Source organism: Anopheles funestus, chromosome 3RL (assembly GCF_943734845.2).
Source record: "Anopheles funestus chromosome 3RL, idAnoFuneDA-416_04, whole genome shotgun sequence".
Classification (NCBI taxonomy): domain Eukaryota; kingdom Metazoa; phylum Arthropoda; class Insecta; order Diptera; family Culicidae; genus Anopheles; species Anopheles funestus.
In genome coordinates, this window is record NC_064599.1 from 1,263,610 (window position 1) to 1,289,420 (window position 25,811).

The 25,811-nt window shown below is 45.3% G+C and overlaps 5 protein-coding genes across 13 annotated transcripts; 3 read left to right on the plus strand and 2 right to left on the minus strand.

Annotated features, from left to right (window-relative positions):
- Positions 1–46: 46 nt before the first annotated feature.
- LOC125768247 (electron transfer flavoprotein beta subunit lysine methyltransferase-like) lies at positions 47–9,486 on the plus strand. Of its 3 annotated transcripts, none has more exons than XM_049435637.1 (6): positions 47–299; positions 5,341–5,680; positions 7,534–7,755; positions 7,853–7,983; positions 8,089–8,300; positions 8,449–9,161. In XM_049435637.1, exons 2-6 carry the CDS (start codon positions 5,406–5,408, stop codon positions 8,611–8,613), a joined length of 1,005 nt encoding a protein of 334 aa, XP_049291594.1. In that variant the 5' UTR covers positions 47–299; positions 5,341–5,405; the 3' UTR covers positions 8,614–9,161. The 3 variants fall into 3 exon arrangements, with proteins under 3 accessions (XP_049291594.1, XP_049291596.1, XP_049291595.1); XM_049435639.1 differs by lacking the exon at positions 47–299 and adding an exon at positions 4,154–4,232; XM_049435638.1 differs by lacking the exon at positions 47–299 and adding an exon at positions 9,388–9,486 and having other exon boundaries at positions 5,194–5,680; positions 8,449–8,643.
- LOC125768259 (uncharacterized) lies at positions 260–2,048 on the minus strand. Its single transcript, XM_049435658.1, has 2 exons — positions 914–2,048; positions 260–841 (listed from the first exon to the last, which is right to left on the minus strand). The coding sequence occupies exons 1-2, from the start codon at positions 1,190–1,192 to the stop codon at positions 644–646; spliced, it is 477 nt and encodes a 158-aa protein (XP_049291615.1). The 5' UTR covers positions 1,193–2,048; the 3' UTR covers positions 260–643.
- Positions 2,454–4,590, minus strand: LOC125768257 (uncharacterized). The gene is made up of 2 exons (XM_049435657.1): positions 3,471–4,590; positions 2,454–3,244 (listed from the first exon to the last, which is right to left on the minus strand). The coding sequence occupies exons 1-2, from the start codon at positions 3,807–3,809 to the stop codon at positions 3,056–3,058; spliced, it is 528 nt and encodes a 175-aa protein (XP_049291614.1). The 5' UTR covers positions 3,810–4,590; the 3' UTR covers positions 2,454–3,055.
- On the plus strand, positions 9,484–14,703 carry LOC125768246 (mitochondrial folate transporter/carrier). The gene is made up of 5 exons (XM_049435636.1): positions 9,484–11,070; positions 11,148–11,400; positions 11,468–11,581; positions 11,703–11,848; positions 14,029–14,703. Exons 1-5 carry the CDS (start codon positions 10,721–10,723, stop codon positions 14,171–14,173), a joined length of 1,008 nt encoding a protein of 335 aa, XP_049291593.1. The 5' UTR covers positions 9,484–10,720; the 3' UTR covers positions 14,174–14,703.
- Positions 14,545–25,802, plus strand: LOC125768229 (ras-related protein Rab-32). 7 transcript variants are annotated; one of them, XM_049435600.1, is made up of 7 exons: positions 17,306–21,419; positions 21,587–22,260; positions 22,348–22,509; positions 23,778–23,994; positions 24,081–24,262; positions 24,336–24,479; positions 24,558–25,802. In XM_049435600.1, the coding sequence occupies exons 1-7, from the start codon at positions 20,513–20,515 to the stop codon at positions 24,666–24,668; spliced, it is 2,397 nt and encodes a 798-aa protein (XP_049291557.1). In that variant the 5' UTR covers positions 17,306–20,512; the 3' UTR covers positions 24,669–25,802. The 7 variants fall into 7 exon arrangements, with proteins under 7 accessions (XP_049291559.1, XP_049291561.1, XP_049291562.1 ...); XM_049435602.1 differs by lacking the exons at positions 17,306–21,419; positions 21,587–22,260; positions 22,348–22,509 and adding exons at positions 14,545–14,660; positions 14,727–15,551; XM_049435599.1 differs by having other exon boundaries at positions 21,587–22,509.
- Positions 25,803–25,811: the final 9 nt, after the last annotated feature.

The following is a 25,811-nucleotide window of genomic DNA, read 5'->3' on the forward strand; positions in this document are numbered from 1 at the left end:
TATCATTTCGATAATTGCTATGTAAGTAGTAAAATGAAGAAAGAAAATTTAGCAGCAAAGAAGCGTGGAAAACTTCATGCTTCTACGATTCGTATTAAAGCTTTTTAGTTTCATCTTTTTCACAATAGGTGGCGCTCACTTCTTGCATGACGAATACACCAAACACGTCATAAGCTTCCACATGTAAACATGTCATGTTGGAAATATTTGTTTCTTGGGTGACATTGTCATTCCGGTTCAACATTTGTTTACGCACGGATTGTTTACATAGGAGGAAATATTTTATTTCAAATTTCAACGTAAGTACAATTTAAAACTATACACCATAATTTCCACATTTTCCAACCACCGTTGGCCTGGTTTCGAAATCGTTTTGTGGACCGTAATCGATCATATATGAGCAGCTCCAGCTCCATAGGTATCCTTAGCTAATGTTAGCTATCCTTAGCTTATGCTAACGTATCGTCCGGGTATCGACCCGCTATATGATAAAGGACTTCAAGCTTATGGCCCTGGATTTGGCCTAGGTATGTGGGTGGAGAATATTTCTCATTGTACAGCTTAAGGGCGCTCGGTTTCGTGCGTTGCCTTATTAAAGAATGATTTCATCGTCTCGTTTAGTAAACCGGAAGCGAGAGCTTGTTCACTTTTCCGGTAATTTGATAACGGGTTTGTGTGGTTCATCCCAGTACAGCTCACAGTGCTCGATCAGAATACTCTCCGATCGCCGGAATGCGTTACTCATTCGTCGAACCATTTTCGGTGGTAGTTTGCGTACCAATGCACAAGAAGCAATGACCGGTGATTGAACCAGACGACTGAGTTTATCCGCACTATCAACCTGTGGGAAAACGAACTAATCAGTAAACAGAGCCGCTTTGGGAAAAGCATTCCATTAGCTGCACTATCTTACCCGTATGATGTAGATGTCGTGCTCCAAGCAAAATGCTTCCATTAGCACCTCCTGCATGTGACTGCCGCTCTCACCATGATCTTCGATTGGAGCCAAAAAGCAGAAATTATACTGATCCGGATTAGTGGCCAAGCTTCGAATGGCACTAGCCAATCCAACGACGAGTCGTTTATCCTCCAGCGCGCTCAGCAGCGCCTTTCGTGCACTCGAACCAATTCCAACAGTGTGGAATCCGTTCGCCTCCACCATCTTTCCTTCATCCGATGCCTTCAGTACCATGTTATGCTTCGTTCGATGATTAGACGAGGATGCCAGTTCGCACTCACACGTGCAACCCTTTTCTATGGAACGCCGTCTACTTTCACCTCCCACTAGGGGAAAAGTTGATAGAAGTCGCAAACGGCACCAAAACACAGAAGCGTCGTTGGGCAAAGTTGTGAAATTACGATGGACTACTTGGCGCCAATTGCAACTCTTTCTCTGGTTCTTGAACAAACAAATAAAGATAAGAAACTCTTTGGCAAACACACTGCACCGAACACAGTTATTCAATTTAAATGTCGCTTCGTAAGTTTTTCTGAAGTGGAAACACTTGGCAACTACTTGCGATACACGCCGAAAGATTACTCTCACGCTGGGTTGTTCGATACGTAATGAATCAGCATTTGCTGGGGCTAGGTACTTTTATGCTTGTAATACTAGGTCGCGATCCTCTCACTACCACAAACGACTGGGACGCGCGCGCTCGGAATTTGCAATGTGTATACGGGCCCACACGACTCTTCATTTCCATGAATGAAATCTAAGGGGGTGTATTACTAGAGGGATGGACGCACTTGCGCAATGGACAAGCATTTTTATCAGCCGATTTCGAACGAGATTGAACCTGTACGAACGTGAATCATTTAGACGCAGAAAATCCACCCCTTTTTGGTCCTCTCGAAAGGGGCATGCCAGTTGATAGAGGGGCTCGTATAAGAACCAAAATGATGCAACTCGGTTATGTTTTTACGGATATTTTCGCACTGCAGTGATAGCAAGTCCGAATAGAAGATCATATGATCAAGAAAAGAGAGCAAAACAACAGAAAAGGCAAAAAACTTCCCCTCAGAAGCACGTGAGATGAATGATTCACAACCGTTATTTCGAAGATGTGTTTCATGCGGATCGAATAACATTTAAAATGAACCGAAAACATTCGTATTTGTCAATGGCACGTGTTGAACATGTGAAATATATGGGAGTCCCAGAGAGTTCTCGGTAGTGTCAGGTGCAGATTCAGATAAAAGTCCCACCAAAGAACGCCGATCCAGTGCAAATGTTGCTGATAATGAATTTGTTACCAGTATTTATTATCAGTAATCGAGGAAATAGCTTGACGGTTATCAGTACCAATCGTTATGTGCAGTGTTGCATTCTTTTACACCTGTTCGGATAGCCTTAAAAGGGCTTGCCCACAGAGACTCGAAAAAGAGCGACGGAGGAATATTATATCGGTTGGAATCCTTCCGGGACACATCCCGCAGATAAGAAAACATCATTTATCCAATGTAGTATAATTGTTTTATTTCATTTGTTTCTTTTTGTTATTTAGATATGTCTATGCTAAACTAAATCGTAATGTTGCGTGTTGTACACTCATTTTAATTTAGCACTTTTCTTTGTCGATGTCTATAACGACACCCGGTCCTCCGGTATATGAGGCACGTATATGAGGATGTGGTATAATCCTAAACGCAACTGTAGTGTGTAGCATATTATTGTCCTTTTACACTTTTGCACGGTTGTTCTTATGATTTTCTCTTTTTGATCACTGAGCGCAACGATTTATCAACGCAGAAGGTTTTGGTTTCGATTCACTTTTACTGTCTTCACTGATCGTGCAAACACTTTCGTGAAACGATCATACTTGAACCTTCACTAATAAGTTTAAGTGAAATCAAACCACTTTGAAAACGTTCGATATTTTGCACCGTTGTCTCACTCTCGATCGGTATGCTTCGACCTTTGCTATCCATCAATCGGACGGTAGGAGCAACTTCGAAATCTTCTCCTAGCACGACGCTTTGCACCATCGGCAAAGATTTCTTTTTTGGGGGGATTTTCACATTATCACTTGGATACTTGGAGCATGTGGCGGGGTTACTTTTCCGGTAGCTTGACAATTGGCTTTATTGGAGCTTCCCAGTGTTCCTCGCAATAGTCAACGAGCTGGTCCTCCACATCGGTGATGGTTTCTGTACATCCCTCGGACCAGCTCTTCTGCAGCAAGGCACATGATTCAATGCGCTGAGTACCGAGCATTCGGCTTAACTTTTCCGCGCTATCAACCTGCAAAGAAAAGACGACAAACAATTCATTAGTATTGTATGAAAAAGTTGATAATATCTTCAGAGCGCTTCTCCAGAGAATATCTCCAGAGCGCTTGACTTTGTTTTCATTGCATCATTTTAGTGTCTAACCCGTAGGGAACGAAAATAGAATTCGTCGAAGCGTATCAAATTGCGTGTGACGCGTGACGGTTCAACCAACCGTGCCGGGTTTCAACTGAACCTACCTTAATTATGTAAATGTCATGCTCGAAACAGAACGCCTCCAGCAACACCTGATGCATGTGGTTGGCCGGATTTCCCGAAGCAGCCAGAAAGCAGAAGAGAAAATCTTCCGGCGTCTTTGAAAGGGCGTTTATCGATTCGGACAATCCGACGATGGCACGGTCCTCACGGTTCGCTGCAACAAGGGCACGCCGAACGGTTGCACCGATCGGTTCCGGCACCATTCCACCGGGCGTATCCTTGCCGCTAGAATCGATGAACATATTCGCCAACTTGGCGTCAATCGTGTCCTCAAGGTGGCTGCTAATGCTGCTGGTACGGATCTTGGTAGCTATCACCATTTTGTTGGAATTGTTTGTTATCACCGTCGCTTCACCGGTTGTTGCCGTTATTGCGTAATTCAAAACACTTGATTGCGCTAGTTTCTCGCTGGAACGATGGATGGATTTGCACGCGCGTACGGAAACGTCACTGTTTGGCGTAAAATAGGTACGGTACGAAACGCGAAACACGTTCTTGGGTAAAGGTTTTACGCGTATGGCTGATTGTAAAATACACGAAGTAAAGTCGATTACGCATGCTTTTATAGACGCTATCCCCACCTCGCGATGGGAAGCAAAGGCCGATCGCGGAACACGACGTATTCGCGCACACCACAGCCGAGCGAAGTAAGACTGTTACGCGTGCGGTGCATCTGTGTGCGTTCCCGAGTTTGAGGTCGTTTGTGGAGGAACCAGTTTCGCAGTTCGCTTTGGGCCGGATAGGTTTGTACTTGGGAAAATCCCGAAGATCCGTAGCGAGAAACGCATCCCCTCGTCGGGGAGTTTTGTGCAAATGTGGTCTCCCCGAACGATAGCAGACGAGTTCGTAGAAATGAACTGGTAGAAAATCCACCTTCTACGGAAAAGTTGGTGCACCGGGCAATGGAAACTTTGCGGCATAACTTGTTGCTCTTTTGTTCCATCTCCCTTCAAGTTGTAGTCCTTGGGACAAAAGGATGCAATCGGTCCCGGAACTTGGGCTATATCTTCAACATGCGTTCTGTCTGTAGCAGAAACATAATTTGGATCACAGTCTTTCGGGAGGACACGTCATCTGACGTCAATGTACGCTCTCCACAGCGACCTTTGGCAGGTTCACTTTGGGTGTGGAGTGCCAAAAATGCTTGATCAAAGTCCAACCCGAATCTTGAAGCGATCGTATGGCTTTCGGAACGCTCAAATATTTGAATACGATCGCGGAGTTTCTCCAAACGTTTGCAAGTCATCGTTCTCTGGGTAGCGTGTCGTGAAGTTTCACGTTTCACAAATCCGGTTACAGCATAGTTCGTTCGGCATGAATGAACATGAGTCGATCATGAAGCATGCGCTATGAGATGCCATTTTTTTTTTCTTTATGTAAATGCATTACCATCCGGCAAAGATAATGGTAAATGGAGAATGTATACCATTTCCTATCAAACAACAAGGCAAAATTCGTACTGCGAAATGAGAATGTGTAATGGGAATACCCCGAGCACGGTAGAATCCAAAATTCTGCCGATAGTAAGAGCAAGATTTTCTATTTTTGTCAACAACAGGTTCCTGTTTGTTGGTTGTTTGTTTACTGTGCAGCAGCAATATCTGAAAACTAAGATTAAACACAGTTTCAACGCAAAATTATACATGTTTTGTGTCTGCAGCATTGTTCCGCAGAAGCACAGCGCAAAACTGGTTGTTGTGGTGATAGTTGATAAAGGTTCGCTTCACAACAAAACGAGGTTGCGCAGCAGACGTTAGAGACGTTATTGTGCTTCTAAACGCCGTTGTCGGCGCTACAAAAACAAATCACACACGCAAGCAATTAATCTCGTTTCATTTTGCTCTCGCCTAGCTCCATGTGTATGTATCCCGTCTATGCGTCTTTCCATCGATCCATAGCGCCATCACGGGAAAAACATGTCGCAGATCGCGCGTCACGCGATCAGAAGCCAGATGAATGGCGGTGGCCTTGTCTACGTTGGCCGGAGGTTGCGGATGGAGCGTACTTTCCACACCACGACATGTGAGGCAGTCAAATTTCGCACACCCGCCGATGTTACGCCCGGTACTACAAATACTAGCGAGTGTGTAACCATGCAGCTGAACCGATGTCGTAGTGCGACGAAGCAATATGGCACCAATGGATTAGAGTCGTCGCGATCTACCCCTTCAAAAGCATCACCAGTAGCACAGTAAGTAAGCGATCAACCCCTGGGAAGGGAAATCAAAACTGCTAATTAAGAACTAACAACAATGACTACGCAGTGTTTGAGCGATGATGGAAATTTTGTTGTGCAAAATGGATAATAATTAACAAGTTTTCTTCCGTTTTCTATCGATATGTTTCATTAGCAGGGAGTCAAATTTTATAGCGAATGTTTTTCATTATATTTTGCTACACAACTTTGCGCATACGATTTGTTGCAACGAAATAGAATCGTTTTACGTTCGCAAAGCAGGTCATTAGGCTGGCCTACCGTCAGCGTTTGAACGTAGTAGCGAGGGCTCGTCTTTCACTTATCAACTAGTGGGAATTCATCATACCCTTGCTCTTGTACGCGCAGTTATTGTTTATTCGCAAGTGCATCGATTAAACTGACCAGCCTAAGAATCGAAACCAATTGGGCGCGTAAATTGGTTCGCATACGCGTCGTTTTGCGTATACGTCAACGGCCGTTTTATGTTACTATTATGTTATGTTATGTTATGCTATTTTTAGCATATAGAAATGTTTTTTGCCCCACCGCCTACCGGCCGATCGGATGGTCCGGTTGCTACGTGGCTTGATGTTTTGAACGATTAAACCCGTCGCAACCCGTACGCTGCGCTTTGTCCACCATTACCAAAAGTCTGCTACTTGCCATCGAAGTTCTGGTGACCGGTTCAAGGTCCGAACCGCACACCGGGGAGGGGGACCAATTTCGCGGGAAAGAAGAACCTTATGCAAACATAAGGTGCGAAAAAACACCTATTGCTGGAATGCACCGTTATTGTAACGATGGTCCCGATTTCACTTTCGGCGTACTTGTGCTTTGGGAACCGTCGTTCGTCCATTTTTCTGCCGTCGATTACGTAGGACACGTGAGCGATTGCGTATCATTACGACATGTGATCGTAGTTGGCAAAAGTAACCTATTTGTCATTGTTTTCGTTAAAATGATATTGTTTTAAAAATGAACCATCTGTGAAAAAATCGTTAACGAAGGGTTAGAATTTCCAACCACCAGAGAATATTTCAACCACGCAAAATAGTAGACAGTGTGTCTACCAAGCCGCTAGCAGCCGTCATTATACAGAACGCAGCGAATTCTTTCTAGCACATAATTCGCGTAATGATCGCGCATGAACGATCACCTTTCGCGGTTGTGTACGCGGACTCGACACAGTAGAAACCGCGCGGGAAACATCCATGAAGATACATGATACCCTGCAACTTCGTACCATTGAACGTTGCTGGAGTGATCGACGCACTGATAGCAAGCACAGTTTACCGACCCACCGTAACGCTTCGTAACGGTTTAATTTGAAGAAAACGTTTACCGAATTGCCGAAACCATATCATCTTGCCGCCAAGATCAACTACCCTTGATCGGGGACGACTACGTGACAACGCTACCGTAATTGAGTACAACAGGATAAGGCGATTTTGTGCGAATCTTGCTGACCGTAGCTACTTCAGGGTGGTCCCCAATGTTGCGTATGCATAGCATAAATTGCAATCTATGTCTGCTTCATACGGGTAGGCCCGTTGTTGGACGTGATCGCTGTGGCGTGCGCATGAGGAGATGACCCAAACGAAGGACATTGTCAAGCGCTTGTCAACTGTCGTTCACACAATTAGGTTCGATGCGATTTCGTTTCTTGCCCCGGTAATAACGGTCAAGGGCAGTAAACCCGTACTGCACATGATTGCTAAAGAAAAAAATCCCTTCGAGTCGGGTTTTACCCATACACTTTTCGATGCCTAAAACATCATCAACCGGGTTACAATTGTTAGGTTTTTGCTAACATATACTATTTGCATTTGTGTTTTATCTACCAACAGGTATGCGCCCTCACCTAACCAGGAGGATTTGGATGTGATAAGCATGCGTAAAAAGATTTTATCAAACACGGTCCCATCACGGCACCACATGACACCAGAAATCACACTGCACCTTATTACACCAGATTGTACCATTTATCACCAGCCTGTTGGCGCCAATGCTACTTTCGCTATGGATCCGTTTTGGGGTTTTTTCTGGCCCGGAGGTCAAGCACTAACAAGGTGAGTAAGTGTGCAAGCGTGTGAGACAAAATAGCATGTACGGAATTTTGTTTGATCGTATCTGTGATCCACTGTGCCGCCGCACGCTATCGTCCAGGTTCATTCTTGACACGGCCCACGTTTTCCGCGGGAAGTCAGTGCTGGATGTGGGATGTGGCTGTGGGGCTTCCGCGATTGCTGCGCTGATGGTCGGGGCGAGTCGTGTTACAGCAAACGACATCGACCCAGGTACGATAATTTGCTTTGCATACTTTAGAATTGCACAAGTTTGTTTATTTGCCACTTTTTTTGCCTAATCTACCACGGGGGGCGGTTTTGCTTACTTATTATCAGTCGCTTTGCAGGCCACATTACTGAACGCTGAGCTGAATGGGATCACGGTTAATCAGTTGGCTTTCAGCGGCGATAACTTTATCAGCAATGGCGCCGACACCCAAACAACCAACCAGTACGAAGTGGTGTTAATAGGCGACCTCTTCTATGATACGGAGATAGCAGCTGATCTGCACCCATGGATACAACGGCTGGCACGTGCTGGGACGGAGGTAAGATAGATGGCGGTTGTTTTGCAAGGGTTTAACACTACCGTTTAGCACTCAGTTCCTGTTTTGAGGTGTTCAATGTACTAATCAAAACCAGAATAAGACGAGAGAGCGCATTTTGGCACATTAATATTTTGGATGATTTTTGTAGATTTTCATCGGTGATCCTGGACGGCATGGAATTACGGAAACGGGTGTACTAAGCAATATGGAACGATTGGTCCGTTACAAACTACCTGAAAATATTTGCCTGGAAAATAGTGGTTTTTCCTATGCCAATGTTTGGCGATTTCGTTTACCCACGGAAGGCATGTGATGGACAAAACGTGGTCGGTAATTGCCGCAGGTAATTGTTACTGTAGTGGATGGATGGTTCATCTTTTGAAACCATTAAAGCTAAGGTGGTTTTCATTGGTTTCTATCGTTAATTAATCGGGTTGGCTTTAGTTTAAATGGCTTATCGTGCAAGACAGTCATATGATACGAGCATTTACCAGTAGGTAAGAATAATGTTATCTTTTTTGTACCTTATCGAGGGGAACGATTGTAATGTTACAGATATACCATATAAGTCAATGTCGAGATGGCAGCAACAATGAATTGTGGTTTATACGTTATCAATTTTTATGTCAATTCATAGCCGCAAGTCATCTTTTCTTTTTCATAAATTGCGCTTCACCATGTCCTGGAAGTTCTCGAACATAGAATTCCATTTGAGAGCAAATGAATCGATTGTTATAAACAATCATTTACGAGCTCCATATACAACAAAGGTTTGTGTGAATTTTTTTATGATATATTTGATAATTGATTCCAAAAATTCAAACCAGTTTAAATTAATTGATAAAAATATACACAATTAACGATTTACATAAAAAGTGGGTGGAAATGTACATCCTACAATTGTTTTGAAATTGAATGGTAGAAAACAGAGAAATTGTGTTTTACTTTTCTAGAAATTTTACTTTGTTTGCAGCATTCTTCTTTCTTTATAAAAGCAACAAATTAATAGAAATAAGTTAATCCTAATATATTTTTCGATGGTTTACGTACAAAATTTTAAATAAAAATAATTTTTATATTTTCACAGCACATGCACCAGCCTTGTTTACGTGCTGGAAGAGCCAATGTGGTTTGACAGTTGTTCCTCGATTGTCAAACGATCAGGCAACAACTGACACGAGACAAAAGGAGCGTTTCATCATCTTTTTCACCTAGCGACTGTGTTTCTGTGTTTTTCGTGCCTTTCTGTTCGGTGGTGTTGAAACATCGCGGAAATTGAAGATCCACCGATCAAAATCCGGGTGTTGCAAAGTGGAAATGAGTACAACTCCCCAAGAAAGGTACCGAAATTGCTACAATACGATAGTGATGAAGTTTTGCTAAAGGCGGAAGCAACATCCAACAATCGATACCTTCTGTCTCTTCGTCGACCTTGAAAAACGTGTGTTGAGGGAAGAAACTGTGTTCTGTAGCACATAAAGACCATCATCATCATCGTCGGGAAAAGTGGCAGTGGTTGAGTGAAACGGAACCATCTTAAAACTTGAACGAAAATTGCAGTACACATCAAAATGTGCAATATGTTAACTTTTCTGAAGCAAAGTGAGCAAGTGGCAACTACTACTACTTACGAAATCCGCACCTCGCACGGGTTTACGTCATATCTGACCGCCCTTATCAGTCGCTAGATGGGACGGTGGTGTGTTGTGGCAGCAGTGGTAGCCGTTTTTTTGTAGCAGTCCGGATCGTCGCAGCAACGCAGCAACGAAACAAGGCGAGCAAATTAACGCGCACTTACTTCCCTGCCAACGACAAACCAGCAGCTGGAGGTGGTCAGGAGAAACAGCAGAGTACACGAAGCAACAGACGGTCTGCGGGTTAGCAACAGCAGCAGCATCACAACAGCCAACAGCCATCGCAGTGTCTAGCAGTGAACCGGATGTATGGCAGTACGACGAATCTGTAGTTGCACGGAACAGGCCTGGAAGTAAATCGTGACTCAGTTGATATCCCCGCTGTATATAATGTATATACCTGTCGTCTTTCTACAATCCTTTTTCTGCCTTATTTCTGATTCTGTACTGAACACCGACGTCTAGTCGCGATAGCAGCACACCTTCCTTTATAAGCTTCTTCGCGAAAGACGTATCGTTCCTTCCTTGTAACAATCCGCCAAACGCCTGTTTCTGGATCCGAGATCCAGGTCAAACACAGCTCATCGTCAACATCGAGGTGACGAACATTAACGAATTAAGACAGATGAAATCGTGACTATATGCTATAGTTATAGTAATAGTAATTGCTGACCGCGAAGAGACCACAAACCTGTAGGACCCAGCACTTCGACAAAATAGTGCGAAATTGTGCACGATACAGCACGGTGAAAACGAAACATCCAGTGCATAATCTATTCGGACAACATGGCATCAACCTTGAAAAATCATAAGACAGCTGCAGCCGCGGCAGCAGCAACTGCCGGTGCAGCCGGTGCAGGAAAGGGCAGCTTCGGATGGCTGGCCCACGTGAAGTATGAACATCTGATGGCTGGCATTTCCGGTGGTGTCACATCGACACTGCTTCTGCATCCTCTGGATCTGATCAAGATCCGTTTCGCCGTTAACGATGGACGAACGGCTTCGGTGCCACAGTATCGCGGATTGACCAGTGCATTCCTGACGATTTTCCGCCAGGAAGGCTTCCGTGGATTGTACAAAGGAGTGACCCCAAACATGTGGGGCTCCGGTAGTGCGTGGGGATTCTATTTTATGTTGTAAGTATTACTTAACCAACTGAACCGTCCTGTAAACAAGTTACTAATAGCTTGCCTGCTCGATTTATTAATTTTAGCTACAACACGATAAAGACATGGATACAGGATGGTAATACGGCGCAACCCTTAGGACCTACGCTACACATGTTGGCGGCAGCCGAAGCAGGCGTTCTAACGCTTGCCATGACGAACCCAATTTGGGTGGTGAAGACGAGACTTTGTCTTCAGTGTAATGAGCGCGTTACGGCCGGTTCCGGTACCGGGTATGCCGGTATGGTTGATGGTCTTACCAAAATCTACCGCACGGAGGGCATTCGAGGACTATACAGAGTATGTTCAAATTAATACGTTCGTCTTGTATAATGCAGGTTTTAATGAAGGTGTTTCTATTTCACAGGGATTCGTGCCGGGAATGTTTGGCGTATCGCACGGAGCGCTCCAGTTCATGACATACGAGGAAATGAAGAACAAATACAACCAGCACCGCAAACTACCGATCGACGCAAAACTGGTAACAGTTCTCCCTGACGCGCTAGGGCGCGGCGGGAGTTGCCTTTGCTTGTTACAATTTTTAACGCATTTATTTTATTTTTCGTTTCATGTTCCACTCATTTGCCTACTAACCGATGTAGACGACATCCGAGTACTTGACGTTTGCCGCCGTTTCGAAATTAATTGCAGCCGCCGGTACCTACCCATACCAAGTAATACGGGCGCGCTTGCAGGATCAAAACCATAGCTATAAGGGCACCTGGGATTGCGTGAAGCTGACATGGAGGTACGAACGGGTTGCAGGGTTCTATAAAGGTCTCTGGCCGTACTTAGTGCACGTTACGCCCAACATTTGCCTAGTGATGTTGATCTATGAGAAGTTTACCAATCACTAAGAAGAAAGTGTAATGCGGAATGACTCTTCTTTCCTAATTTACGGGTGGCACGTTCGATCGGTCCAGTCCAATCTTCTCACGCCTTCCTCGACTGTCCCGTCCACCGCGGTCAATGCGATCGATTTCCTCCATTCCTGCTCTTGAGAGCTTCGCTTCTCGGATATCCTCTTAAACCACCTGCACGTATGCCCTGGTCTCAGGGCTCGTGAACGATGCTCGTTTAGTCGTATAAGTCGTTTCAATTCCATCGTCACAGTCGTGTTGTATGCGTCATATCTGTTTGCGCAATTGGCACTACAGGATGTCATATCTATTTATTTGTATCTCTCGTTGGCCTCTCACACTGGGCGTACAAGGTGTAGTGTTAGGACGTATGGAAGCAGCAACTCCTTGCATCAGTAATTATTATTACTATTACGATTGTTGTTATAATTAACGTTATGCTTACTTCTATATTTAGTGCAAACTTAGATAAAGCACCACTTAAAAACATACAGTTAAACTATGGTTATTTCCGAAAAAAAGAATGTAACGTTTAAGTCTGGTTTCTTCATAATTCTTGCAATAGCTAAAAAAAATGGAAGTATGTTGTAAAAAATTTCAAATAATTTAAAATTGCCACATAACTTTTCATCACTAGACTCAGATTGTATAATGCATACCATAGTGTGTTTTTCTTTGTCATTTGCGTTGTTATCTTGTGGTATGATAAATTGATTAGCACGGTTTATCAAGTGGTGCGAGGCTATTATTTCGGCGGTCATAGTAACGCTCATCTTATCTTGTCACGATGTGAAAGGAAGGCAAAGGCATAATGTCTACTTCGAGCTGTGCTCTCGGCGATGAACGTGACAAGTGGAAAACTCAACAAGCAGATGTTTGAATTTCGGTCGATTTCTATTACAAAGCAATACCACAACAGAATGTAGATTCAATGCGAACTGGAAAATCAGAACCGGGAGAAAAATATCAACATGAACCACTTTTATGAAAATTAGATTGTAATCACAGCCGCAAGAAGAGTAGTTACTACTTAAGTATATTTCAACAGATAAACAGGTGGCTCGTATACATAAAATAATCAAAAACAATCAACAACAATGAATGTGAAAAATATCCACAAACTACAATTGGATTATATAAGACGAAAAACCTTAAAATACACAAGGAGAGCTAAACAAGGATCGCTAGGTAGCAGATTAGAAATACAAAGCACTTGAACTAATTTCGATCCACTACAAAACTTCGGATTTCCAAAACGATTCTCATTGGTTATCAGTCGTATGGTGTGTACTGGTCGTTACAGATAATGGACATGTTGTGTTGGTTGGCGTCTCGGAACGGAGCAAACGCAAAAAGACGAACAAAACTTTAAACCGATTGTTATGAATTTAAATTGCGACGCAGGCACCAATCGCTGGATTGTTGTAACGAAAAACACGGAACTTTCGAAAGTGATAAGCAAACTCCAAATCTTTCTGGTATGATGATGCAATGCCACAAAATATGGTGTATGCGATTAAAACCCTAGGGCAATAATAATTCAATATCGAACGACCAGCTATACCATACAAAGGTATTCCGAAATTAAAGCAATCAACAATTTCAAGGAACTCGAGACACGAGAAAAGAAGCTACTGATGTAGGGAAGCTTCGTAAGTGTTTGTCACGTAAAGAGCAATTAAAACAATGGCAGTGTGGTTGTTACGCGGGAAGGTGTCGGGTGTTTTGTTTGCTAGAAGCGAAAACAAAATATTCTCCCTATAGCTTACTTTATTCCCTACGTTTAACTTAACGAACAATGTATGCCTTTCTTTTCCTTATTTCTCCACTTCTTTGTTTATTCTTATCTTTCTGATGTACTGTTTATTTTAAAGTTCGAACTGTAAGGATAGTAGAAAGTAAATGAACAGATCGATTAAACAATCTATTTAATAAATAAAACAATGCAATTGAAATATGCCACAGAGCATAACAAAAACTCGTCCGCTGCAAACAAAAAAAGCAAACAGAAAATGGATGAAAAAAGTAATATTTTCCTTTTTTTCTGATCTTTCTTTCTCCATCTCAGATATGAATCGTGGCGCGGATTCTATAAAGGTCTCGGTCCGAACCTGACCCGGGTCATCCCGGCGACGATGGTTACGTTTGTAACGTACGAACATGTATCACACTATCTATTGGATAAGAGCAAATCCAGGAACAATACGCACTAGAACAGGGAAAGTGGTCCCCTTTTGCTCCTTCGTTCCTTTACAGTGGTATAAGTGTTGATGCCCGTTATACAGCTTCGTTGATGGTTAGGCAATATGTTTACTGCACAAAGTGGATAGACGAAGCAATATGCCATTAATCATTTACTTGTCTAGAAATGACCAAAAACTAGGTGTTGAATATTTAAAGACGTATACATACGCACAGATCGTGCTGCTAGTTCCTTTACATAATAATTTTCCAGCGTTTGGTTATCTGACTACTGGCAGGAACACTTAACGTTCTACGAAGAATTCCTTTTTGCGCTGTACTCTTCTTGGCGGATGTGGTCTTCTGGGTTGTGTGCATTTAGCACATTCGGTAATGAAACAAGACGAGAAGGATCAATTTCAAGGTACAGTATATCAGTGAGTACAAAGATGCAAGCTGGACGCGCTCATCCGATGGGGCTTCTGCTAAGGAAAACGAACTCCAGTCATACACATTTAGGTTAGCAAATATATTTCCTGGAAAAGGACTGTTGGATTATGAATTATGATTGTCCCTGTATTTCAGGAGTATGCGGAAATGTCCGAAGTGATATCACATTCAATATGAATATATCATGTCTACGTGGCGTTCATATGGTCGGAAGAACGGTTACTACCAAACTATCCTTTCGGCAATGCGAGGCAGGAGTAGTGTATTTTTATGGGTGGCCAGCACCAGTCAAGCGGTCGAAACCCATATCCACATGTATATGGACCGATCAAAAAGGGATTTTCTTCGACAGCAGCGTTGTGGTACGAGGATGCGCTCTAGGCGCATGTGTCAGAGATTAGCAATCTGCAATTGACAATGTTCCTGATTCGAAGCAATACAGTGATTTTTGAAAAACCCTTACGTTTTAATATTGTTTATATGATCAAGTATTAGATTGTTTCCCGGCGGTTTTAGGCTGTCCAATATTTCTTATATTCCCTATTAAAACATTCGACATGTTTAGAATAGTCCATACAGACGTGCAGCTATACATTGGCTTGGTAACAGCTGATTATTTTGCACGGCACTGTAACCACCAGTGCCACCCCGGTGTTCAGTGTGAAATCAAAACAACACACAACGTTACCCCCAAGGGATTAGGCAAGATTGTGGAATGTGGAGCACAAGAAGGGATACGATTTGTCATGAAGAACATCGACAGGCGTCCAGGAACGTGCACGTCAAGCAGTGTGCTTGAAATTATAAGCTGTGTCCTCGTATGGTGATGCAAATCCCTCGCATGGTAATAGCGGTGCCACCCCGTAGTAACGAGCTGTGATATCGTAGGCGACGTATCCACACACTCCTAGCAGGATGGTATCTTCGGATGGCATACATTACAGCAACTCCTCTCACAAGGTACGTACGCTTCCAAAAGCAAAACACAAACATCCATTACTTTAAGGTAACCTTGAGATATCGTGTCAGACGGTATGGGAATTCCACATTAAGCTTCAGCATCGTCCGTGGGAAATTGTTGTGTCATAAGCACCTGGCAATCATGCTAATCCAATATTGCCGGAATGTGTCCTTAATTCCAACCTAATTCTACGGCGGAAAACCCAAAACTATGCACATACGTAGGAGCAAGCATACCTTTTTATGTAGACGGGTTTGCCCGGAGTACTTTCGGTGCGTTGTGGAATGGAAGATAAGATAGTGGGCTACCGACGTGCCGTGGTTGGACGGACAATTGGATGGTAGGGTCGCCTGCCACGATGCGATACGTCAGTGATGAACACAAGCGGTAGTTCTTTATCAGTTGGTTTGTCACTTTCGCTTTCACCTACGAAAAGTTCTATTTCTGTTTTCCTCTATACTGCTTCCTCACACATTCCCCCTTTTGGTCCTGGGTGCTGTGGATGTGTTCGATGCTATGAAGGCTCCATGTGTGAGATGGGCTACGCGTGTGTGGTCATAATGGCGGTCGCCTTGTCATATGATGTGCGTGCACGTGTGAAGGGCTAGGAGTAGACGCAGGGAGAGATGACTCAAAGCTCGCTGGGTCGTTAGCGTGGACTCCATCTTCACCAACACCAAGAGTAGCAAACCGTACTCGCCGTCTTAATCTCTTATCAATCGCGCTTGGTTCCCGAGTAGCCGAGAGTAGTGTGTGCACGAGCAACGTACCCTTCGCTGGTGTTTGTTCGCAATTTGTTACAACCCGTGTTTGGTGTGTTGTGTGTCGTGGCCGTCGGGTGTGTGGAAACAGTTTGGTTGCAGTCGCTAAACCTGCTCCGATATTATACACTTTCCTATCCCGAGAACATTGCTGCCGAAATTCTGTGGACGCGGTACAATTTAGTGGACTAGGTCTCGACGCAGTATATCTGGACGACCAGTCAACAGTCGACGTTATCCTGTGCCATCATCAACAGCAGAAGCTGTACATGTGTGTTTGTGATTGCGGGTGTAGGTGGTTTGTGCTTAAATCAACACATTTCTCTGATCCCTTTCGTTGCTATATTTATCCGTACAAGAATGATCCTTCCATCCGTTCGTTGCTCCCACGACCGATCCGATCCGATAAGCGTCCAATGTCAGCGGCTTTATTTGCGTGTTTTCTTGAGCGATGCTCACGGTGACGGTGGACGAGGCGGCCATGTGTAGCCAAGTATGGAAACGCATTATTTTTCCACGATCGTTGGCGAACGCCGCGCGCGCACAACCGCTTATCTAGAGAATAAACAAACCAAGCCAACCGCGTCTATTGTGGGAATGCAAAGGGAATGAATCTAGAACGTCTCACACTGCCCGGTGTCGCTGTCTGGTCCCAGTGTGTTGAGCAGCTGGTGCAAGGTGCAAGCGACTGCCGGGGGCTAGTGTTGTGCGCAAAGAGACGATTCAAGCGGCGCGAACAACTGTCGGACTTTGCGGGAGCCCTTCGTAGTCAGTTACTAGCGATGGTTACAACCGTTATCACGGCGGTGGCAGCAGCAAGACGCCATACTAATTGTTCTGAGGATAACTGTGAGGACGATAGTGGTCCGAGACTGTCCGGCCCGTTGCGAAGGCTACGCAGACAGTCATCCCGACTCAGGAACCTTCTGCCATTGCTCAGTGGAACTGTCAGCGGTGAAAAACCGGAGAAAGTCCCCGTAGAACAGGTACAGGTGTTTCTCCCTAAATTGAAACGGTGTAAAGTGTTTAACAAGCGGTTTTATTTATCGCCAATTCGCCCAATATATCCAAAGCTACGTTTTATTTGCACACTTGAATCGCCATATCAACATGACGAACAGATTTGCAATTGGATTGGGTCTCAGTAAAATTGAAATGAGTCACACTTTACTTGATTGATGCATTAGGTTCCATTATGTGGCATTAGTCAGAACCACAAGTTAAATGATGGAAGACTGTGTCTCTACAAACTATTGCTAGTTATAGTGAAAATGGAACGATATCTTTACTGTTGTGTATTTGATAGCCCGTGCAAACAAAAAGCCATGTGATAAAAACCCACCAGTAGCAGCACTGCAGACTTTCTCCGACGTAGTACTGCAACGGAGCTACAGACTTGGCTCAGTCGGTTAAGAGAGATACAAACGATACTAGTTATGTTTGTCAATGCGAACGTGGAAAACCGAATGACTCACGTGGACGGATACTATTTGCAAAGTGTCTACAACGTGCTGTCGCTGCTGGTGCTAGAGTGACCCGTGATAGCATTAATCATTGGAGTAAAAAGAAATTGTCGGAAAAGGAATTGAGTTTTTGTTGTATTTCTGACCGACCATGAAGAGTGTTTAATATTTTTCTACATGGCATAATCAATTATTGGATTCTGTCATGAAGATTTCATCGTGTGTTCCGTTATCGTTGGTTTCCGGTTAGCCATCGGACGCAATCACAACGATGATATTCCATGACACTAAAATATACTCCAGCAAAAAACGTTCGTTAATTAATGTCGAAGCGGCCGTTAATCTGGTTTCATAATCTTACAGGAGAAAAAAATTGATCATGAATTATGGCCTCTGCGGCCAAATCGGTAGACGGGATTTTTTCTTTAACAATCTAAATCCTTGATTCACTTTAACCCGATGTGTTTCAATCGAGGATGAGGTCACGGCAGCATGATTAAAATGCTGTAAATACTCTAACTACAGAAAAATGTTTTTCTTAGAAAGTGACAAAAAACGACAACGTTTAAAGCGTTTGATAAGCACCGAAGCACCGAATGCTAATGCCAACAAAGGTACAACACGATTGACGTGAAATGTCGAGGATTTGTAATTGTTGGGGATTTGGTTACTTTCCTTGCACTAAGTCAACCGGCCAGTTCCTTCTCCATTACTGGCCATCGACGCACTCGAACGTTAATGAAGGTATCATAAGCTACGGCACGGGAGTCAGTTTTTTGGTACGATGGGAAAGATGGTGGAAGTTCGATGAGGCGTAACGAAATGGACTCCCCGCTATATGAAAGCAAAAGCCCCTTTTAGCAGTTCCGCATCGGCAAACCGACCAGGCCGGCCGACAGAATTATAGGAAGGTAATTCGAATAAAAAGACGGACCCGACCGAGGTGACGGGATGGGATCCTTTTTGAGGCTTCTCTTATTAGCTGCCACAAATGGAATCCCCGAGGTCAAGAAACGTCTTACAACTTCATAGGCGAAAAACCGCCTACGGTATGGTGGACACAATTTCTAAACATTACACTATTCGTGTATGTGTGTGAAAACTTCGGTTTTCAGGTCCCCAGGTGAGGGAGGCCAGACCTCCTCCTTCCTTCTTAATACTCAGGGAACCAATGTCGAATTTCAGCCCGGGTCGCTACGTATTTACCACCACGACAAGGTTTTTGCGTTGTGTGCGAGTGAACGAGCAAAGGGTTTTGCTGTAGTTTGTGGTAAAGAAACCTGCTTCAATTGACTTTAGATATAATTACAACGGCAATATTGAATTACGGGCACATTTTTGTTTATAATGCGCCGTTGGTGTGCACTGAAGTGTGTATGGCGACTGTGGAATTGCAACTAGCTCCCGGCGAAAAGCCCTTCGGATGGGTGTTTTTGGACGAATCTGGAATCTGGTTCAAACCTCAACCCATGAGAAACGGGTTGATTAATAAAAGTGTCATTGAGATATTTTGGCGAAGTTTGTAGCCTGTCCTTTCACAGCCCAGAGACCCAGCGACCCAGCGAATGTAGCGTAGATGCTATTCGCCAATCATCGCCAATATGTTGAGATGGTGAACTCTGGAAGATTCTTTTTGCTTTGTTGTAGAATCTATCAATTTCTGAAGCATGTCGGTGACAGCGTTTGGCTTCATTTTCGTCCGTGTCCTGTATCACTTATTGGCGGAACGTTTCGTCAACGTATTGGAATGTTCGGGCTGATCAAAATGGTCGTATTTGTTTTTTCGTCTTTGTGTCACCAAGTCGAAAAGTCCTTTTTTGCAGTCACATTGTTCAGGATTGGGATCGGTAGTTACATTCCAAAGATCGAGGCCATTGATAAGACTTGCGCAATCGCTACAGGGCAACGCAAAGGCACCAACATATTTGCTTGATAATAATGAATACCGATGGAGGACGAGTGGCTGATGATGCCAGTGACATGTCGTAATGTTCCAGAATGGATGAGAATCACTGGCTAAGATCCCAATCGGTGCTTGCGATTCGCGTACCGTACCGAAGCATCGAGCAGATCGCAGGGATGCGGTCGAGTTAGTCTTGTCGTGCGATTGAGCGGAAGCTGAAGCGCTAAGAAGAGTGCAATAAGAGTCCCGGCACAGGGAAAACACCCGAGAAAAGCCCCCCACATTGTGTAGTGCCGTGTAGTACGGTGTGTGTGTACAGTCGTTCTCAAAGTTGGCGCGACGTGAAATCGGACACCAGCCAATCCACCCGCCCGAGAAGAATAGTGAAATTCGAGGGTGCAATCGAGAAAGGACGTGTACCGGAACGGAACCGAAGGAAAACAACCGTTCTGAAACCTGTTCTGAAAGCAGCCGGCACGGAACGGAACGGAGGTAACTAACTAGCCCTACCCCCAACCACGGTCACAGCTGCATCGTTGTGTGGATCTTTCGCTTTCATTAGCGCTGCGAAGTGTTTTGTTTTGGTGCTGCACACTCTACGGACGGCAGGTGTCGTGGGCGCAATTCGTTCGCTCGGCTTGCTAATCGAATTAGACCCGACGGTCGCAACGCGTCGCAAACAAACAACTCGCGGGCATCGAACACGGTTGTTGCTGGTCTTGGTCTGGCTGCTGGACATTCTCCCGAAAAGGCACGCCATTCATTTAGCCGAATCCTAAGCGAACGGCGGACCGCAACCGCCCATCAAGTACGGGGTAAGACTCCGCGATAAGATGGCGCAATCACCAGCATCGCGGCGACTAACGCGCGACGAATCCGAGGACAGTCCGGTCGAGTTCGTGGTGGTAGAATCGGATGTGTCGATGTCCGATGCGGGTCTCAGCACACCAGAGAAGAAACCGAAGAAGAAGCGCAGTGGCCTATCGTTCAAGAAACTGCGCAGCAACGCGCAAAAGCTTATCCCGAAGCGAGGTCGAAAGGATGCATCGGCGAAATCGTCCGAGACAAGCTCGCTCGGTGGTGATTCGGGTGTGGTGAGCGGCGGTACGGATGAGCTGCTTCCGGCAACTCCTTCCCCACCCCCACCTGATTCACCGACGGCGACGGAGACATCTTTCGATACCGTACTCAAGTCGACCGAAAGCCTACCGGCAATCAAGGAAGATCCGGTACGTGAAGCAGCGCTTCTTGGGGCCCGTTCGGACGAGGATATGCTGCTGGAAGGAAAGGATAAACAGCGGCAGAAAAAAGCGCGCAAACCAAGTCGTGCGGCTAGTTTCATGAAGAAGCTGGCTGGACGTGCTAAATCGTCGAAGGTGGCACCAAACCCGGAGGGATCGCCAACAGTCGGTGGAGCTTCCGAGGGTGATGAGATATCGTCCGGGACGCTCGAGACTCCGCTGAGCATCAAGCGCCAAACCCCGGAAGGTGCCATGTTTATCTCGGGCACTGAGCTGTACCAAGATGGCGACAGAGACGATGGTACCTCGGTGGATCCTCCATCGCCAGTTCTCGTGCGTCAGCTCGATGCGGAACCGACGGCACTAAGGGCCAAGCGGACTGAAATGAAAATCACGCTTACACGCAGCTTGGCGAAACCCACGACGATTGAAACCTCTCTGGATGACGAAGACACCGATGCGAACGGGATCCGGAGCAACGATGGCGACAAGAGCAATGGTAAGGCTTCTTCCGGTTTTTAGTTACAACCCCAGCGACGAAGCCAAACCGACTTCGTTCGGTTTGTGGTGAACGTCGTTTTGGGTTCGGAAACTCGACTGGTTCGGCTACAACACCACCATCACATGCAAAGTACGCTGATGATGTTGATAATTCTCTCCTCGCAGGTCTGAATGTTGCTCGGAACGCTTTCGCTGAGAACAGGGAGCTCGCAATCGACTCTAAACCAATTAGCTCAGACAGCGTTAATGTGCCGTCACCGAGGGTATCAATCGGGTTTGAACAATCGCCGCAGTTGATCGCAGCCATTCGTACGCAACAGTCATCATCATCCACGTCATCCGTTGATGCGCGCCTGTCCAGTCTGTTGAGCGGCGACTACATTGCGGAGATCAATAAGTTTTCCATCGAGAACATTACCAACGCCGGCGCAGGTTTAGTAGCAGGAGGAGGAGGAGGAGGTGGTGGTGGAGGAGTAGCAGGAGAAGGAGCAGCAGATTTGCCACCCTTGCCGCAACCGCGTGCATCGTTGTCGATTCGGGAGCGATTCTTCCAGCAGCCGGTAGTGACGGGCGAGAGCGGACCAGCGACAAACTTAAATTCGCAGGACATTGCACCACCGTCGTCGATTGTCGTCGACGAGGAAATAGACGGTTTTATGAGGAAAGCGAGGGGAGCGAGTTCGGCCACCGGATCCGGAGGAACAGCGCGATCGAAGGGAGGGAGCAAGAGTCCAGCGACAGTTGACAAACCGACAGCGGGTGTCGCTGGCGGGCAGCAGCAAGACTTGTCGTCGTCGTCGTCCTCATCGTCGACGTCGGCAAGTAAGGCAGCTTCTACGGTACGTACACAGGAAGCGGCTAAACCATATCAACTGGGCAATAGCCTAAAGAATCCCAACAATTCTGGATTTAAATCGATCGAACAGCAACGCGAACTACAGCAGCAGCCGGCCGACCAGCAGCAACAGGGTCCAGTGCCAGCGAACGTCGACGTGGACGGCAAGGGGGACATCGCAGAGAAGCAAGACGAGGAACAGGGCGACTCCATCCCAACTGAACCGGCGATTGTGTTCGATATCGGAACTCAGGTACGCCCGGACAGAACCTCCTCTATCGTTAATCCTGCTGGTGGCCGCTCGGTGGCCGCAACGCTTGCCGTTCCTTCGGCGGGACTGGATAGCGGTGCCCAGTCGGGGACATTTGCCTCGATCGGTAGCAACTCGCGCTCGCTAGACGAGCTGATCGGCGTTGGAGGTGGTGGTTCGTACGACGACAATAGTCAAAACAACATTAGCGAGGGTTCGCTACGGCGCATTGCGTACGTCGAACAGCCGACCTTCTACACGCCGGAAGAGGAAGAGCTGCTGACAGGCAAGCCGCCACGATCCTCCTCCTCCCTGCTATCGAGCGCGCTCGAATCCGGCGAGTATTCGCTCGAGTCGGAGGACTACCTCGAGAGCAAGATGTCCCCGCACGGTGATCTGCTACTCGAGAAGGGGGCCTCCGACCAATCGGTAAGTGTCGTTGGCCCCTGTCCCTCGATCCATTCTAGAATTCACTTCGTGTGCACAGTTTTCTGCAGTTCTGGTTATGGAAGTGATCCCGGGACCACTTTACCACATCTCATGAGTGAAGATGTCAGGGGTTGTATACGGTGTTTGTGAATTCGGGAAGCAGAGGAACATCCTCAATATCCATGAAGGTGTATGAATGTGGTGTGTGTGCGTGTGTGTAAATTAAACGAAACATTCTTGGTAAAGATATGTTTTATAATGATTCGAAAGTGGACGTTTAGCCAACGTTCCTAGAGTTAAACAAAACCTATAAATTGGTATTTAAGCAGATTCAATGTGCCGAGTGAGCGATCTGTTATATACTACATCGTTTACATCGGTTAGCAAATGTGTTGTGTTATAATTTGGATGTGTGGGGTTAAAGCTGGAAGTTTGTTTCAGTAATGAAGCAATTTGTTGTACACTTGCTACTCTTTATATGCACCTTCATATTTGCATTCCATCGCGGGAACTTCATGTGATGCATCCAAAATATGAAGAAGATGATAAATGAAGTGCAACGTTGTCTACACACAGTGGTGCTAGTAAATCATCGTTATCAGATCCGCGCTATCTCTGGTCGCTAGTTGTCGGGTCCGGCAAACGGGTTGCAACATTGTCCTAATAGGTTCTGAACATTAGACTTGCTTCATCGGGGGCCATTGAACCTGGAGCGGTATGGATGGACTGTTGGATATCTGACGGATACGATAGGGCACGAAGGGGTCTGGGACACGAAAATCATGCTATGTTATCTGGTTGTTGCAAAAATACGAACAAACTTTCATTTCGTACCTCGACAGGCAACCATGGCGACTGGACAGGCCGAGAAGCGTGAGCATCTCTACAAAATTCTCGTCATTGGCGAGCTCGGTACTGGCAAGACGTCCTTCATCAAGCGATATGTGCATCAGTTCTTCAGCCAAAACTATCGCGCCACTATCGGAGTGGATTTTGCGCTCAAAGTGCTCAACTGGGACCAGAACACGATCATCCGCCTCCAGCTGTGGGATATTGCTGGTAAGAAGATCGTGCGAGGGCTAGAAGAAGGCCGTGGGGGGAGCGTATTTGATATTAGCAAAAACGATGCTTTCTTTCGCTTTTAGGGCAGGAACGGTTCGGTAACATGACCCGCGTATACTACAAGGAAGCAGTTGGTGCATTTATCGTTTTCGACGTAACACGCAGTGCCACATTTGACGCGGTGATCAAGTGGAAAAACGATCTGGATTCAAAAGTGCAACTTCCCGATGGCAAACCTATTCCGTGCATACTCTTAGCCAACAAGGTACGTACGGTACAACACTACAGTTCTAATCCTTCGCTCATTGCGTAAATTTTATTTTTGCTGGTTTCCGCAGAGTGATCAGCAAAAGCAGGGAATTGTGACGACACCCGCCAAACTGGACGAGTACGTCAAGGAGCACGGATTTGCCGGCTGGTTCGAAACGTCAGCAAAAGAGAACGTTAATATTGAAGAAGCGGCCAAATCATTAGTTAATAAGGTAACTTATTCTGCATTGGTTTGATATGCGTTTGGTATGCGTGGTAACGTGTTTGATTTTGCTCTAATTTTGCCATAGATTTTAATGAATGACAAACTGTTAAACACGGGTGAGGTTATGGATTCCGAACGGTTCGGCCTAGTTGGAGCAAAGACGGATACGAGCCAGAAGAAATCCTGTTCCTGCTGACCAAACTCTCGACCTCAATCAGCCTTGCGTCGCAACACACACACTGGCCCGAGGACCTTATTGGGTTACAGATGTGTGTTGTGGCGCGTTGTTTATGTGTGTGCATGTGTGACCGTTCTGCAGTTACGCCATCGCTTATTATTTGCTTACGTTTGTTTGTTTAACTTTTAGTTGTTTTTTTTATCATGTTTGACTTTCCTTGTCTTTCCCCATTATTTCCCCCATTCCCAATGTCTTTAATAACACGTTGATTATCACTAACTATTATACTACTCTAAAACTGTACGCTACTCCACAACTATGATCATAATCGCGTTTTTACTAAAACACTAGACCAATAACTAAGCCAAAACCACACGCGACCATTCATCAACTGTTGTTGCACACGATTCGTGAAGTTTTTCGGCTGCTACGAACGCAGCCAAAAACGGATCGAACAAGCCGAGCCACTTACATGGTACCCGCTAAAGGGTGAACCGAATTAACCGAAACCATCCACAAGTAAAGAGTTTTGCGGAAGTAGAGCTGATGGTATTAAATCCTCCCATCCACCGTATTGGGTGGGCGATCGATTGTTATTGTTGATGATGAAGAAGATCTTGTTGGCGTTTTAAGATGAAGGTGACACAGGCCATTTTAATCGGTGGCAAATCAAATTGCACGTTGATCGTAATGGAAGAAACAAATTGTAGGGACACGTGTTCAAATTAACAAAAAAAAAATCATGAAAGTGCAAAAGAATATTTACTGCTTTCTATAACGCTTTAAAAAAACACATAAAACATGTTTCGGGCTAAAGAATTTAGGATCGAAAAGATATATTGTGCAGAAGAAATATGGCATCAAGGATGGGGATGTGTTCGCAACCGTTCTGTTTATAGAAATCATCTCGTCCCCATATCGCAGACAAATGGCTTTCATCGCGCTCTATAAACCCCATCGACCAGCAGGCAACTGGATAGATGCAACGCGTGAGAGCTAGAACGCCCAAATCGGCTTAACTTATTCGGATAGTTCGCGTTCGCGCCTAACAATGTGTGAGTATCGTCTGCGACCAAATGCAGCTGAAAGGACACCGTACGATAAATCGATAGGTTAGAGAACAGAAGATAAAATGTTTTGAAAGAGGAAGAACTGAAACTT